At 37.5% G+C, this 12,933-nt stretch overlaps 1 protein-coding gene across 1 annotated transcript in view; it reads left to right on the top strand.

Annotated features, from left to right (window-relative positions):
• SH3D19 (SH3 domain containing 19) overlaps positions 1-12,933 on the top strand; it is a 75,134-nt gene that overhangs the window by 5,375 nt on the left and 56,826 nt on the right. Inside the window, exon 2 of the mRNA XM_010709550.1 lies at positions 12,436-12,475. Within this exon, the coding sequence (XP_010707852.1) occupies positions 12,436-12,475 (40 nt within the window). The remainder of the gene's footprint in view (positions 1-12,435; positions 12,476-12,933) is intronic.

Genomic DNA, 12,933 nt, shown 5'->3' with positions numbered 1-12,933 from the left:
GAAGTCCTTGAAGTTTGGGCAAGAATGTCAAGTGAACCAAAACGACGGTTGTCTTCTGAAGAAGCAACCCTTCTAAAAATAAATGCTACTCTAAGGAAAATAACTGAATAATTGGTGATGGTCAACAGGGTGTAGTGTTTTCCTAGTTAAGGGAACTGTAGAATGAGAAATAACAATTAAGAATTATGTGATGGAATGAACCTTCTTCTCTTAGATTACAGCCAAAGAGAGGCACAAAAATGAATCATTGTGTAAGGAGTGATGAGATTATAGCTGAAGAGAACAACCCACTGAGTTATGATTGTCCAAAGACCATGCTATTTACTGCATGTTGTAATCAATCATTTCCTGTCAAGGTAACAAGTAATAAGACAGGACTGTTGCATAACGAAATGGTATAGACAGCAAAGGGCAAAGTGAGTCACACTGTCATTGTGAAAACCTGAGCAACTTGCGTAGTGGGAAGTGTCCCTGCCCATGGCAGTTTTAAGCTCCCTTCCAACCCAAATTATTCTGTGATTCTTAATAGTTTTTACCACATCAGTTTTTGTTTACGGATGAAACAGGCTTAATATTTGTAAGTAACGTTGTTAATTATTAACTTTTGGCAGTATAGCCTTGAGTTAAAATCTGGAAACAATGGAGGGATGGTGTTGACCTTTTTTGTTTGTGCAATATGAATTTTTATTTTGAAAGCATTTTAAACCATTTGACATTTATTCCATTGATACTTACTATCTCTAGTTAAATACAATGCTCTACATATAGTAGTATGTAGCTGCTTTCTTGATTTTATTTTATTTATATTTTTACTTTTTGTGACCTAAAGTAGTGACAGAATTGCGTGGAAGTGAACTCTGAGGGGACCTAGTCCAGCCTCTGAATTGGTGCAGGAATCTTGCTGAGACAGAATCCATCCAGCAAGGCTTTCTTTAGCTATGTTGTGAACAATATCTCCCAAAAAAAGGATTTGCAACTTCTGCAGTCAACCTCTTCCAGTGCTGCACTATCTCCTAGCAAAGGAATTGTTTCTCATATCCATCCTGAACCACCTAAGCTTCAGTTGTGATCATTGCCCCTTGTTATACTGTCTGCTGATATCAGGAACAGTTTGCAATTTTGAGCTTTGTTACTGCCCTTCCAACAGTTTTGTGCTGCTGTTAGATAACTTGTTTACCTCCTCTGTACTAGACTGAAAAAGCCTGGTTCTTTCAGCGTTCTCACAGGGCAGTTCTACTTCAAATATCCATTATTTTAAACTCTGTACAAAACCAGAAATGAAGCATCAGCCAAATTGCTAGCTGAAGTTTTTGCTCTTCTCTTGAAAAACAACATGCACCAAAGTTACTGAAGCATTCCAACTGAGGATTTGAGAAGACAATATATTATCTGTTCATCTGTGGTTTATGCTTGGCAAACATCCTTCCCATTAGTGAAGGACAAAAATAAAGTTTTAGGGCAAGCATAGATTTAGTGGATGATGGCATGTAGCAGGACAACTTAATTTATTTTCCCGATGCTTGATGAATTTTAAAAGACAGTATTTAATGAATATCAGTATCTTTAAGTTGATTATCTGATGTAGTGCTGTGTCACACTAACTGATTCAGGTGGAGTTGTAAATAAGCAGTTTTCTATGGGTCGGATATGTTATTCTAAAAACATCCATTTGACATTTTGTCTTGATTTCAGGGCACTTGAACAAGGTTTAATAGAATTCTAAAGAATTCTGTTTTTCTATTCTTCTATTCTAATTCTTTAGAGATGAACTTCATTGGTCTGTGATTTTTTTGCATGCAGAACAACAAGAAAAAAACATCTTTTTGCTTCTTGTGGCTGTATGTAGCTGTGTTTGGGACCAGTCTGAAGGGCTGGATGACAGTCAAGTTTGAAATTATTTTGCCTCATTGTCCAAACTGAAGAAAACTCAAGGTAGTACTTGTATAATTTTGATGTCCATAGGAAAGTTACAATGTATCAGATAAAAGGTTCATTTTGTTTAGAAATGTATTTCTTACAATTGCCTGTAAGTGTCTTCAAGAAAGTATACAGGAAACCTCTACTGGTATTTACTTTTTAATACTAAGAAGGGTTCCTTCTCCTTTGCAGCCAATATCTTAGAAACTTATAGGAAGCTGTGTATCAAAATTCCTGTTAAATTAATTCCTTTTTAAAGCCACTTAAACTTTTGACCTTCAAATGTTACCTTGCAGAAAGGAACACAACTTAATTATGCATTATTTAAAATTACTATCTGTTACGTGCTGGCTGATATTTTTACATGGTATTTATTAGTTCTTGGATTGTGATGATGAATGTCCCATAAATATTTTGCTTTTTTTTAATGTGACTTTGAGCATGGTGATGTATATTCCAGAAACTGTAAGTAAATTTCAGGCACTTTGTTTTCTACGAAGGTATTTCTGATGCATTCTCCTTCTAGACAGGATATTGTATGCATGAAATAAGCTATTAGTGGTATTTTTTTCTTTCTTCAGCTATAGTATTTTACTTCTATATGTAGGAGACAAGCTAAAATTAAATGTAAATTGTTTTCTTGAGGTGATGGATTTATATTCATTGTGCACTCTGTCTTGCATTAAAACCCAAGCAGTCAGTATCTCAGATCAACACATGAAAATTGATTCAGGTTGTGCACATCTGTGTTAAATCATTTACAAGAATTTGAGTGAACAGAGTGCTGTGGTGTTATTTATTATTAAAATACTGTTTGCTCATCCTGTGTGAGTGATGGGACATAAAATCCTGAGAACAAGCTCAGCATTTTGATAACTTTCACATAATAAATTGTTCCCTCAGTGTGTTGTTTTGATTTTATGTTTGTCTGTACTGTAAATCTGCAATATACAAACTAGTAGAAATGATGGGATTTGGGATCAAATTATAAGTTTTGGAAAAGTCTGTTTTGTTAGCTGGTATTGGAAAATGGCATTATCAGGTGCCACTATTATCTCATGACAAGTACTGCAAGCTTTGTGATTTGTCAAAAGCTTGTCAAAATTTTGGGTTGATGGTTGGACTTGGTGATCTTGATGGTCTCTTCCAAGACCTTTCTAGAACTTCCTTGAAGGTCTAGGTGATTCTAAGTATGCCTTGCTAAATAGTCAGTGATCTCCAAACTGGAAGGATGAAGCTCACCAGAGAATAGAGTACTGGAGCGGGAGGTGCGTGCTGTAGTCTACAACCTCTTTGTTTAAGCAGGTCAAGACAATGCTTGGACAAGTGGTATTGCTGAGAGATGAGATGGGATAGTGGTGCAGACAACATGCTTCCAGCAGTAGTAGGCATAGTGACAAGAGGACCAAGTATCTTTTCCCATGCTTATTCCATATGCAAAATTCTGTAGATCGCCAGCATCTACTCTAGGAATGGCATAGTAGCTGCCACTGTGACTCTAAGCACACTACATTACTCCGTTTGCTGCCTAGTTGGCATTGGTTGATCCATCATTTAGAACGCTTAGTTGAGGTATGTTGTATGAGGTATGACAAGGTATGCTCTTGTCAACGGTGTGAAGTTAAGGTGCTTAGTAGTGTGGGTTGGATGGCTCTGCTGAATCCTCTGGTGCCTTTGATGTATGCACAGGAGCAGGATAGGGCAAAGGTGAGGTCTAGGTGTCCTTGGGAATGGAGCTGTTTCTCTAAGGTACTGAAGATTGTCATGGTCACTGGCAGCTTTGGATTCCTGGGCAAAATAAACTGTTTTACCTCTTCTGTGCTAAACACAGGTAACTTGTTTTCACCTTTTCTCGGTTGCTGATGTCTTTGCCTTCTTATCCATTGTTTAAAGATGCTTTATGGCTTTTGAAGCCTTTCATTGGACAGTAGGCAGAAACTGCTACATGTTACCTGGAGCAGCAATAGAATGAGAGTAGAATCTTTATTTAGAAGACTGAAGAGTAGATTCACTAACCTGATGTCAAGGCTAGAAGCTGCTTAAAAGGACTTATTATAGTAGCTTTTCTCCTATTGTGTTTTTTCTGAAAGACACAAGGAGGAGGAAGTACAATTGCTAAACATTCTGAAAAACAGATGAGAGGGCTTTGTGTAGTACTGTGATTTCTCAGAAGCCCAGAGACAGGTGCAGTCAGCTCTTACCTGAAGTACAGGGGCCACTAGTGAAGAATGAAAGGGGTATGCCTGTAATATGAATGGTTATTTTTAAGTTATTGATTAAATTGTGACTTAGAGCTTTCATTTTGTTCACAAAGAGACACAGTGTTTTTGTTACAATTTGTGTATGTTTACATCTTGCAAACTGTGTCCTATTTATCCATGTTTTTCAATTTTTAAATAAGCAACACACCAACCTGGGTTGTGAACCATGGTTACTTTTTCTGAGCATGTGCGTTTCTTACAAAGTGGTGTAAAAGCCCTGTGCTCTAAAAGGGTTGCCTGCATTTCCTATCTCGGTGGATGGTGTTCTTTTCTGACATGCTGTTTCCTTCTTATCCCCCTAATTCATTTTCTATATTTCTTCTTTACAAATAGCTTTTTTTTTTTATGTTTTGGGCCCTGGAAATATATTTAAATGGTTAGGCAAGTTGGCCCATGATAAGAGGGTCATAGTTGGAGGTCTTCAGTCTTGAGAAAACTCCAGGGAGGTCTTTTTGTGGTCTTCCAGTACCTGAAGGGGGCCTACAGGAAAGCTGCAGAAGCATGTTTTACAAGGGCACATGGGGACAGGACAAGCTGAAATGGCATTACACTGGAAGAGGGTAGATTTAGACTAGGTATCAGGAAGAAATTCTCTACTGTGAGGGTGGTGAGACACTGGAACAGATTGCCCAGTGAGATTGTGGATGCTTCCTCCCTGGAAGAATTCAAAGCCAGGCTGGATGGGGCTGTGAGCAACCTGGTTTATGTGAGCTGTCCCTGCCTACAGCAGAGGGGTTGGAACAATGTGATCTTAAAGGTCCCTTCCAACCCAAACCATTCTATGCTTTTCAGGTATTCCTGTTCTTGTCATAGTTACTGATGACCTTGGGATTCCTAACTAACCAACCCTGTTCTCCAGGGACAGAATTTCTGATGTGCTATTTGAAGTGGGCTTCCATTTCAACTTCCTATCTCAAATAGTTATCAGACTCTAAGTTAGAATTGGTCAAATTGGTCTGCACATACTCATTTTCCCGTGGGCCATGCCTGATACAGAAGTCTTGCACAGATGCACCTTCTGCAGGTTGTGAAATCACAGTATGTGGAATCCAGCTGCACACTATCTGAGAGCACAGTGACTCCTTGGCAAGATGGTCCTTGAGGACCAAATGGTATTTACCGATCCTTAAATGTTTATAATGAAATGCAAGAGGCCTTTTTGGAAGTAATCTGTTCTGTGGTATTTTCAAACTAAAGCCATCTATGTGAGAAGCAATTGTTGTGTTTACTTTTAGATAATCTTTAGTTTCCATTTCACTGTTTGCACAGATCTATATTTGAAGAGGCACCAATGTCAGTGAAGGAAAATATTTTAATAATAATAATATTGTAGAATGGTTTGGGCTGGAAGGGACCTAAAACCATCTAGTTCCAACCCCCAGCTATAGGCAGGGACACCTCCCACAGACCAGGTTGCTCACAGCCCCATCCAGCCTGGCCTTGAATGCTTCTTGGCAGGGCACATCCACAGCCTCACTGTGCAGCTGGTGCCAGTGTCTCACCACCCTCACAGTGAAGAATTTCTTCCTGTTACCTAGTAAAATTTCTGAACTACTTTCAAATCTACTTCTGTAGAAAATGCTTGCCACAAAATAATGGGTTCAAGATTTTTTTTTTCTCATTAGGTGTCTTTATTTGGAGTGGGTAAACAATTTCAACAAGGGACTAAAAGGTATTTCATTAACACCTGAGTATTCCAATAGTATCTTAAGAGAAGTGAGTGTTGTTACTTGCCTTGTATAGCTGTCTTTTTACAGATTTGTTCTTTTATGTTTTAGTGCATTACAATATCTCGTTTTATTGTTTTTCTTTCTATGTCTTTTCACCCCACTGTTCTCCAAATTCCTCTTCAAATATAGATCTGTGCATTTTTTTCCACTAACAATAATGCCTAAATTCCAGATGAATATATCAAGGTTTTGGAAGCTGTGCTGTCAGCATTGCTATCAGGGAGTTCATGTAATCAGGAAAAAATTTTTAGTCTTTTTAGTTTATTTTAGAGCTGAATTAGTTGCTGCTACTACAGAAGTGGGAATATCTTTAGCTGATACTGTTCAACAGCACTTTATTGTGAATTCATGTCTCACTCACATTTAATGAGTGTTAACTTGCAAGTGCATAATGCATAAGATTACCCTGGAGAAATGGGTTGTTGAGGTTTGCCTCAAAAATAGGAACATGTTTTCAGTAAGCAAATTCAGGAAACTTTTAATTACCCTTAAATGAGGGTGGGATTAGGAGAGGTTTGTTGGGTTTTGGAGCAAAGTGCAATTTGCTAAGTGTTTTGCATCCTAAAATAGATAATTTTATTATGTGGTATCAGTCCTTCACAAATAAAGTTTGTCTTGTTCAAGTTGTAAAATAGCATATGACTTCACAACAGTTATGAGCAGTTAGCTGAAATATAGATACGAAGACTGCTACTACAACACAAAGGGTTATGTTTTGATAGGAGATTATGCCTATGCACATGTATTCAAAGCTTGTGGCTCCTGATGCTGGATGTGCTGGTCCACAAACCCCTGAGAAGAAAAAACCTTCAATACCTTTAGATCATGAATGCAGTACACAGATGCTTATAAAATGCTCTGTTTATAGGGTGTAGGAACCAGGAATTTATTCACACTGTCTGTTTGTGTTGCACTTACTGCATGTTGTGTATCAACACCTTGTGACAGGCAGACCTAGTGTAAGACTGTGCTCTGTTGTCTTCTTGAGGACTAAACAGAACCTATGCAGGCATCATACATCTCTGGGAAGAAAATGGTAGTACCATCCTCTTGAAAGATTATTTCCTTTTATTGCTTATGGTAGCAACATCAGCAAGATGTTTTTCAGAAATGTAGACCTAACATTTTTCAATACTTAAACAGGAAGGTATTTTGTGGTTACGAATCTTCATCAAAAAGGTGAATCAATTTCTACTTTCCTCTATGAAAACAGTTAAAAATAAATGTATTGCAAATTTCCTGTTTAAAGCTTAGAAGGTACAAGTGTTTAACATAAACATCTGCTGCATATACTTGATTGCTCATGTAGTTTTACTGTTCATGTCCTCAGCCCAAGTAACCAGTGCTAAGCACGCTCAAGTTTCTTACAACATAGGCAGCTTTGAGGAGCATTGAGATTTTACACAGTTTCTCCTTTCTTGGTCTGTTTCTGCATCAGCCCCACTTTTCTGGCTGGCCTGCATGTTTACACCAGTGCACACACAATTTCGCTGTTGCAATGCAGGCGTCACCTCCCACAATAATAAATCAGAAGCAAATGTAGCACTAGCAGAAATGAAAAATAATTTACATTTATATATTGCACGAGTGCACAAGAAGCTTTAAAGGTGACTGTAGCTTATTGTTAATCTCTTTAGCAAGTTAAAAATATGGTCTTTATATAATTCGAAGCTTTATTGTGGTCAATAGGTCTCAAGGTTCAAGATTTACCCAGAGAGGTTCAGTGTATTCTTATGGCTGTGTTTGTTTGTTTGTTTCCCCTCAGCCATATATCAGTCTAGCATTATTTCCAAGAATAAACCGTGCTTACAAGGCTCAGTTTGGTGTTATAGTGCCAGTGCCATTTCATTGCAGGGAGCAGTGGGGTATGTAATTCATTCTTTTTCCCAGTTTACTGCTCTGGAATTTAGTAGTGTACTGTAGAATTTAAAGCAGGTATAAAAACTGTCTGCCCTTACCACTGTAAACTTTGTGTCCTGCTTTTGTGGCCTTCTGGGGAAAGTGGAAAGCTATGTATCAAACTTAATGAGAAAAGTTTCTTCTAAGTTTCTCATTAATTCCTCCTCAAGCTTTCTGCCTTTTAAACAACTGATAAGGGACTCTGCTGTTACAGCGCTAAAGTAAATAGATAAATACTTGGTCTTGTAGTTTTTATTGTATAGCAGCTTCTAATCAATTGAATAAAATTCATAGTAGATTCTATAGAGTGGACTTAATTTGCATTGTTATGACTTCTTATCTGAGCGAAGTGCTAAAAGGAGCAGGAGCTGCCATGAAACACATTCTGCCTTAACAAAATGGAAGACAGAAACGCGGCAGTGCTAGTGGCTGCTAAAGCTTAGGTCAGTGTAAATAAAACTAGCGTTGAAGATCCAGCACAAATGCGCATCTTTTTCCCCGGAAAATGTTGAGTTTTGTTTGACGGGGCCCTATGTATATGAGCAATTTGAAATGGAGATTTGGGGCTCTTTTGCTCTAATGTGGTTGCCTAAGGGGCAACTGTTCCAATATTTATCTATGACCAGCTGTGTAATAGTCAAGACTAGGAAAACTATATGTTGCTAATGTAAAGGTAGTATCTATAAAAATTCTTCACTGGCAACAGTGTTGCTTAAGAGCCGGCTGCTCCTCTTGCTTAGCTCATACAGAGGCTAGCCATTGCTACAGAAGAATTGTTAAAAGCATCTCCTGCTACTGTCCTTTATGAAACTACTGCAATGCTGTCATGGGCCAAAACAGAGCAACACAGATGGGCTTGCTGTAATGGTAGCCATCTCCAGGAAGAGGCTTCCATGTCCTAGCCACTATGGCAGCTGCTCTATTTAAGCCATGGTTAGTATTTTCTCAGAGTGGAAGTAGTTTGTCCCACTCTCTGTCCTTCAGCTAATTCAGCTTTGTTTAAAAAAATTGCACTGGGGGGATTAAGAGTAGGAAACTGTATCTCAAGTGGTAACTACAGTAGATGTTCTCCTCTTGCTCTACAGGTTTGAAGCAGCAGAATGGCTGTTAATTTTCCACTCCTTTTTGAACAGCGTTTCATGTTTATAGTTACATTTTTTTCTAATGAGAGCACACTTTACACTTGAAGCTACTCTTAGTAACAAGATGGTTTGGAGAATCTTGCAAATTAAACAGAGAAAAACAGTGTCTCTCTTTGGTGAGGATTACCTTTTTTCTTTGCTCGTCTTCTAAAAGCAAGAGAATATGACTTAAAAGCCATGTTTGTCTGACTTTTGTGGTCTTTCTGGCAAGATCTTTAGCTATTCTGGGTTTGCAGAAGAACTGAAATAAAGTGCTGTCACTTATTTTTATCCTGATTGTTATGTTTATATTTTCTTTGGTAACAAAACCCAAGAAGATAAATTTCCCATTTTTGAAAGCTAAAGAAGCTGCCAGTTAAAGAAACCTACACCTTTCTAAAAGCAGCTGGACTGTGACATTCGTCTGCTGCTCAATTTTGACTACTGCAAAGTCATATGTCAGTGGAATATATGCAGCATAATTTTGCATATAAACACTAGATTTTGCTGAGCAGCTGTGGTACAAACAGCGCATCTTCATGTCCCAATGTTTTCCTTGATCCTTCTCTGTTTAAAATTTGGCAGTGGTCTTCCCAACCTCAGCCAGGAATCTCTGACTTCTTTCTGCCTCATCTGTTCCACCTGCCAGCTCCTTGACTTTTTGTGCTGCATCCTACTGCTGAACAAGGATAATGCACTTCTCCCATGCAGACTGCATTTGTTTAAGGGCAGCAAAGGTTTAGGAATTCCTGGCACATTGGACTGTAACCTCACACACAGTAAGGAATTGTACGATTTAAACAGCATAAGGATAGTAGAAAATTATACAAGCTTCTCATCTGTGGAAGCTTGTGTTTGAAAGGAGGTGCCTGTCACTGGAAGTGGCTTTTTTTTTTTTTTTTGTCAAGTAAATTTCCTGCATCTTGGTGTGGACTACCCTACTAACTGCATGCTAGCCCAGTGCACATTCAGTGTTTGCTCTAATCTGACATGCTGCTTTGACTTTGTGTTTAGGATTGAAGGGCATACACTGTCATGCTAGAAAGGCATCGTGTCCTGTAATGTTTTAAAGGAATTTATTTCTTTGACATAGAGGAAAATCCACTGTGCAAGATTTGATTTTTGGATCTTTGTCACTAATTGCTTATTTCTGTTGGAGAAAATTAAAGGGGTTTTAGTTGTTAAAGTAACATGCAGAGTTAATAGGGAGCCAACTGTGGGCATGCAGCTTGGGTTCTGTGCATGTGTTTATATGTAATATTGGCCTGTGAGTATGTATGTGTATCGAACACATAATATACATGAAGATTTGCATGTTCATTCTGTGTATGCATGTCCTAAAGGTGTATGATGTTATTTGATTTGGTGCTTGTACATAATACCTATATGGCACTTAGTGGTGAAATTTAAGTGCTGAATAGAAAGTCAACTCTTTGAGTCTCCTATTACACGTAATATTTAAAAAGAAGAAATAAAATATTAAATTCAAAGTAACTTTAAGTGTGTACAGATCTTCTTTCTTCTTTGAAGAACTAGCTGAATGCTTGCTAGATTGTTTATATGTATTCTTATTGATAAGGCTAGTTGTACATGTGAATGATGTTCTTTCTCTAAATTCAATCATAAGTAAAATGTGTAAAAGCAACAACAATGCTTCAAGTTTCAATGTGGAAAGGACGGAGAGAGAACTGCAGTGATTTCCTGAGCAAGCAGGCTTCAGTAGTGTGCTGGGCTGTGGTGGATCTGCTGTTGGGATGTGGGCTGAGGGGGAGAGCCTGCAGACGCTGTGTGTTTACATCTCCTGTGACTCCCTTGTTTCCTTCTCACTGGTATACCTATCCTATCTCATTAGAAACAGGAAGGTTTTCATTAAATTGTTTTGCATTGTGGCTGTGTAAATAGCAGGGAACACTCCTAACCAACACCAGATGGCAAGCACATTTCAGTGGGAAGTGCTGACTGCTTGTTGTTTTTTTTTATTATTATTTTTTTGCATACTCACAGATAAGGAAGTTACATGAACAAATGACAAAGATGGAAGGAGCTTTTCTGTATGTCTTTGAACTGCTGCTGTAATTCTGGTTTGAGCTATTGCATGCTGTTTCTAGCTAAGAGAGTAGCATGTGGTGTGATGAAATGGAGAGCGCTGTGAGTCAGAAACACAATAAATTATGTACTGTATGGCTATGACAGCTCAATAGGAGCACTTGTGGGTGGAAAAAGCATTAGATATTTCTCAGAGCAGTACTGACATTGTTTTTTTTTTTCCTTTTTAATCAAAACTTAATGACATGGGCACATAAAACTTTGGGGAAGAAAACATTCTTTCTGTATGTGATGTAAAGCTATACAAACAAGTATGCTAATAAAAGAAAAAAATAGTTCAATGCAGAGCTTTGTGGATCAAAATGTAGCCTGTATGATGTTTTTTTTTTTTTTTTCTAGGTAAGGCTCTTAGGTATAAAAAAGCATTTCAATAAACTGTTTACTAATGGAGAAAGTAGCTTGCTTTTGAGTAGCCATAAAATCAGAAGCAAAGTCAACATGGTCAGAATAGATACATATAGGTGTTAGAATATCTTTCCAATTGCACAGTAGATATCTTTTTTTTTTTTTTTTACAAATGATTAAACAAACATTTCTCTAATTTGAGATTGTGTTATAGCAGGACACAAATCTCATTTTCTTTTTTGGGGAGGTCAAAATTTTGTGGTAAAAGTTATTTTGGACTTTCTAAGCATATATCTGATAGTGCACGAATGGTAGGTATTTGTAATGCTTGTTATCTTACCCTTGGAAGTATTTTATATTTTCTTGGTGTATTAGAACTTTCAGAAATCAAGCAAAACAAAGAAAGGTATCCAGGACTGATAAGTTCTTTGGCAGAAGATGTTTATGTGAGTTTGCATGATTGTAATGTGTAGACTTTTATTGCTAGTCCATCTCATTAATGTAAACAAGCTACTCAACATACTCACTGAATAAGCAAAACCCTTTATGAAAGCTCAGAAATATTCAGTATGTAGAACTTCCAGAAGTTAAAGAGTTAATGACGAGCTGCACTGCATTCAGTGTATTTGCAGATGTTGCTGCAACCAGCTGCTGATTTTTCTCCCATCCTGTTAGGGAATTCTGCCAGCTGTGATTCATGGAATGATTTTTTTGCGCTGAGTAATCTGTGGTTTTTCTTTTTCCTTTTCCCTCTCCCTTACTTTTACTGAACTAAAATCCTATTCATTTTAGCTAAAGGGAGGGAAGGCATCTAAAGCACTAATGTAAAACATTAAGTACGCTCTGTTTTGGATAGAGGAATTTTAACAAACGTTAAATTTGCAGTGATTTTACTTTCCTTCCAACTGAATGGTCCAGTGTAGAAAAAGTTTTATGACAGAAACAGCTTTTGTTTTTTGCTACTCATATGGTGTGACAGATCTTGTAAGACTTTTGTGCTTGTACTGCTAAAGAACATCCATGTTTTGTGCTGATACTATGCCTCCTTTCTCACAGATCGTTCTGAAAGAAATAAACCAGACTGCCGCTCTTCAGGGTAAGAACCATATTCCTGTGTTTACTCTTTTGCTTCTTTTACTTCTTTTCTTTATTGTGTTTTTTTTTTCTTCCTTTTATGGGATGAATTAGGAAATTAGCCAGAATAATAAGAAATAAGAATTCTCCATTTTGGGAAGAGTAAAAAAAACAAACAAAAAAAACTCTACATAACTTTGTGTTAAGGGTAATTATCTATTTTTCCTTATGGACAAGATTTTTGAAGGAATGATCAGGGTTCCCTATGCTGTGATTGCATGTGCTTGAAGTTCAAAATACTTGTTTATTGTTATTTATGACAAGAAGCACTCATCAATTTTGCTTCTGTATTCTTTGAAGTATTGGCTTTTGTAGCAGGGAGACTAATTTTTTGGTTCAGTCAAGGATGGCTATGCTTTATTCTGTTAACTCTGGTATCTGATCATCTCTAAGTGTTCAAAATTGGGAAAAGCAAAAAAA

The sequence above is a fragment of the Meleagris gallopavo genome, chromosome 4 (assembly GCF_000146605.3).
Source record: "Meleagris gallopavo isolate NT-WF06-2002-E0010 breed Aviagen turkey brand Nicholas breeding stock chromosome 4, Turkey_5.1, whole genome shotgun sequence".
Classification (NCBI taxonomy): domain Eukaryota; kingdom Metazoa; phylum Chordata; class Aves; order Galliformes; family Phasianidae; genus Meleagris; species Meleagris gallopavo.
The sequence above is the reverse complement of the archived record's forward strand: the minus strand, read 5'-3'. Positions and strand labels throughout refer to the sequence as shown.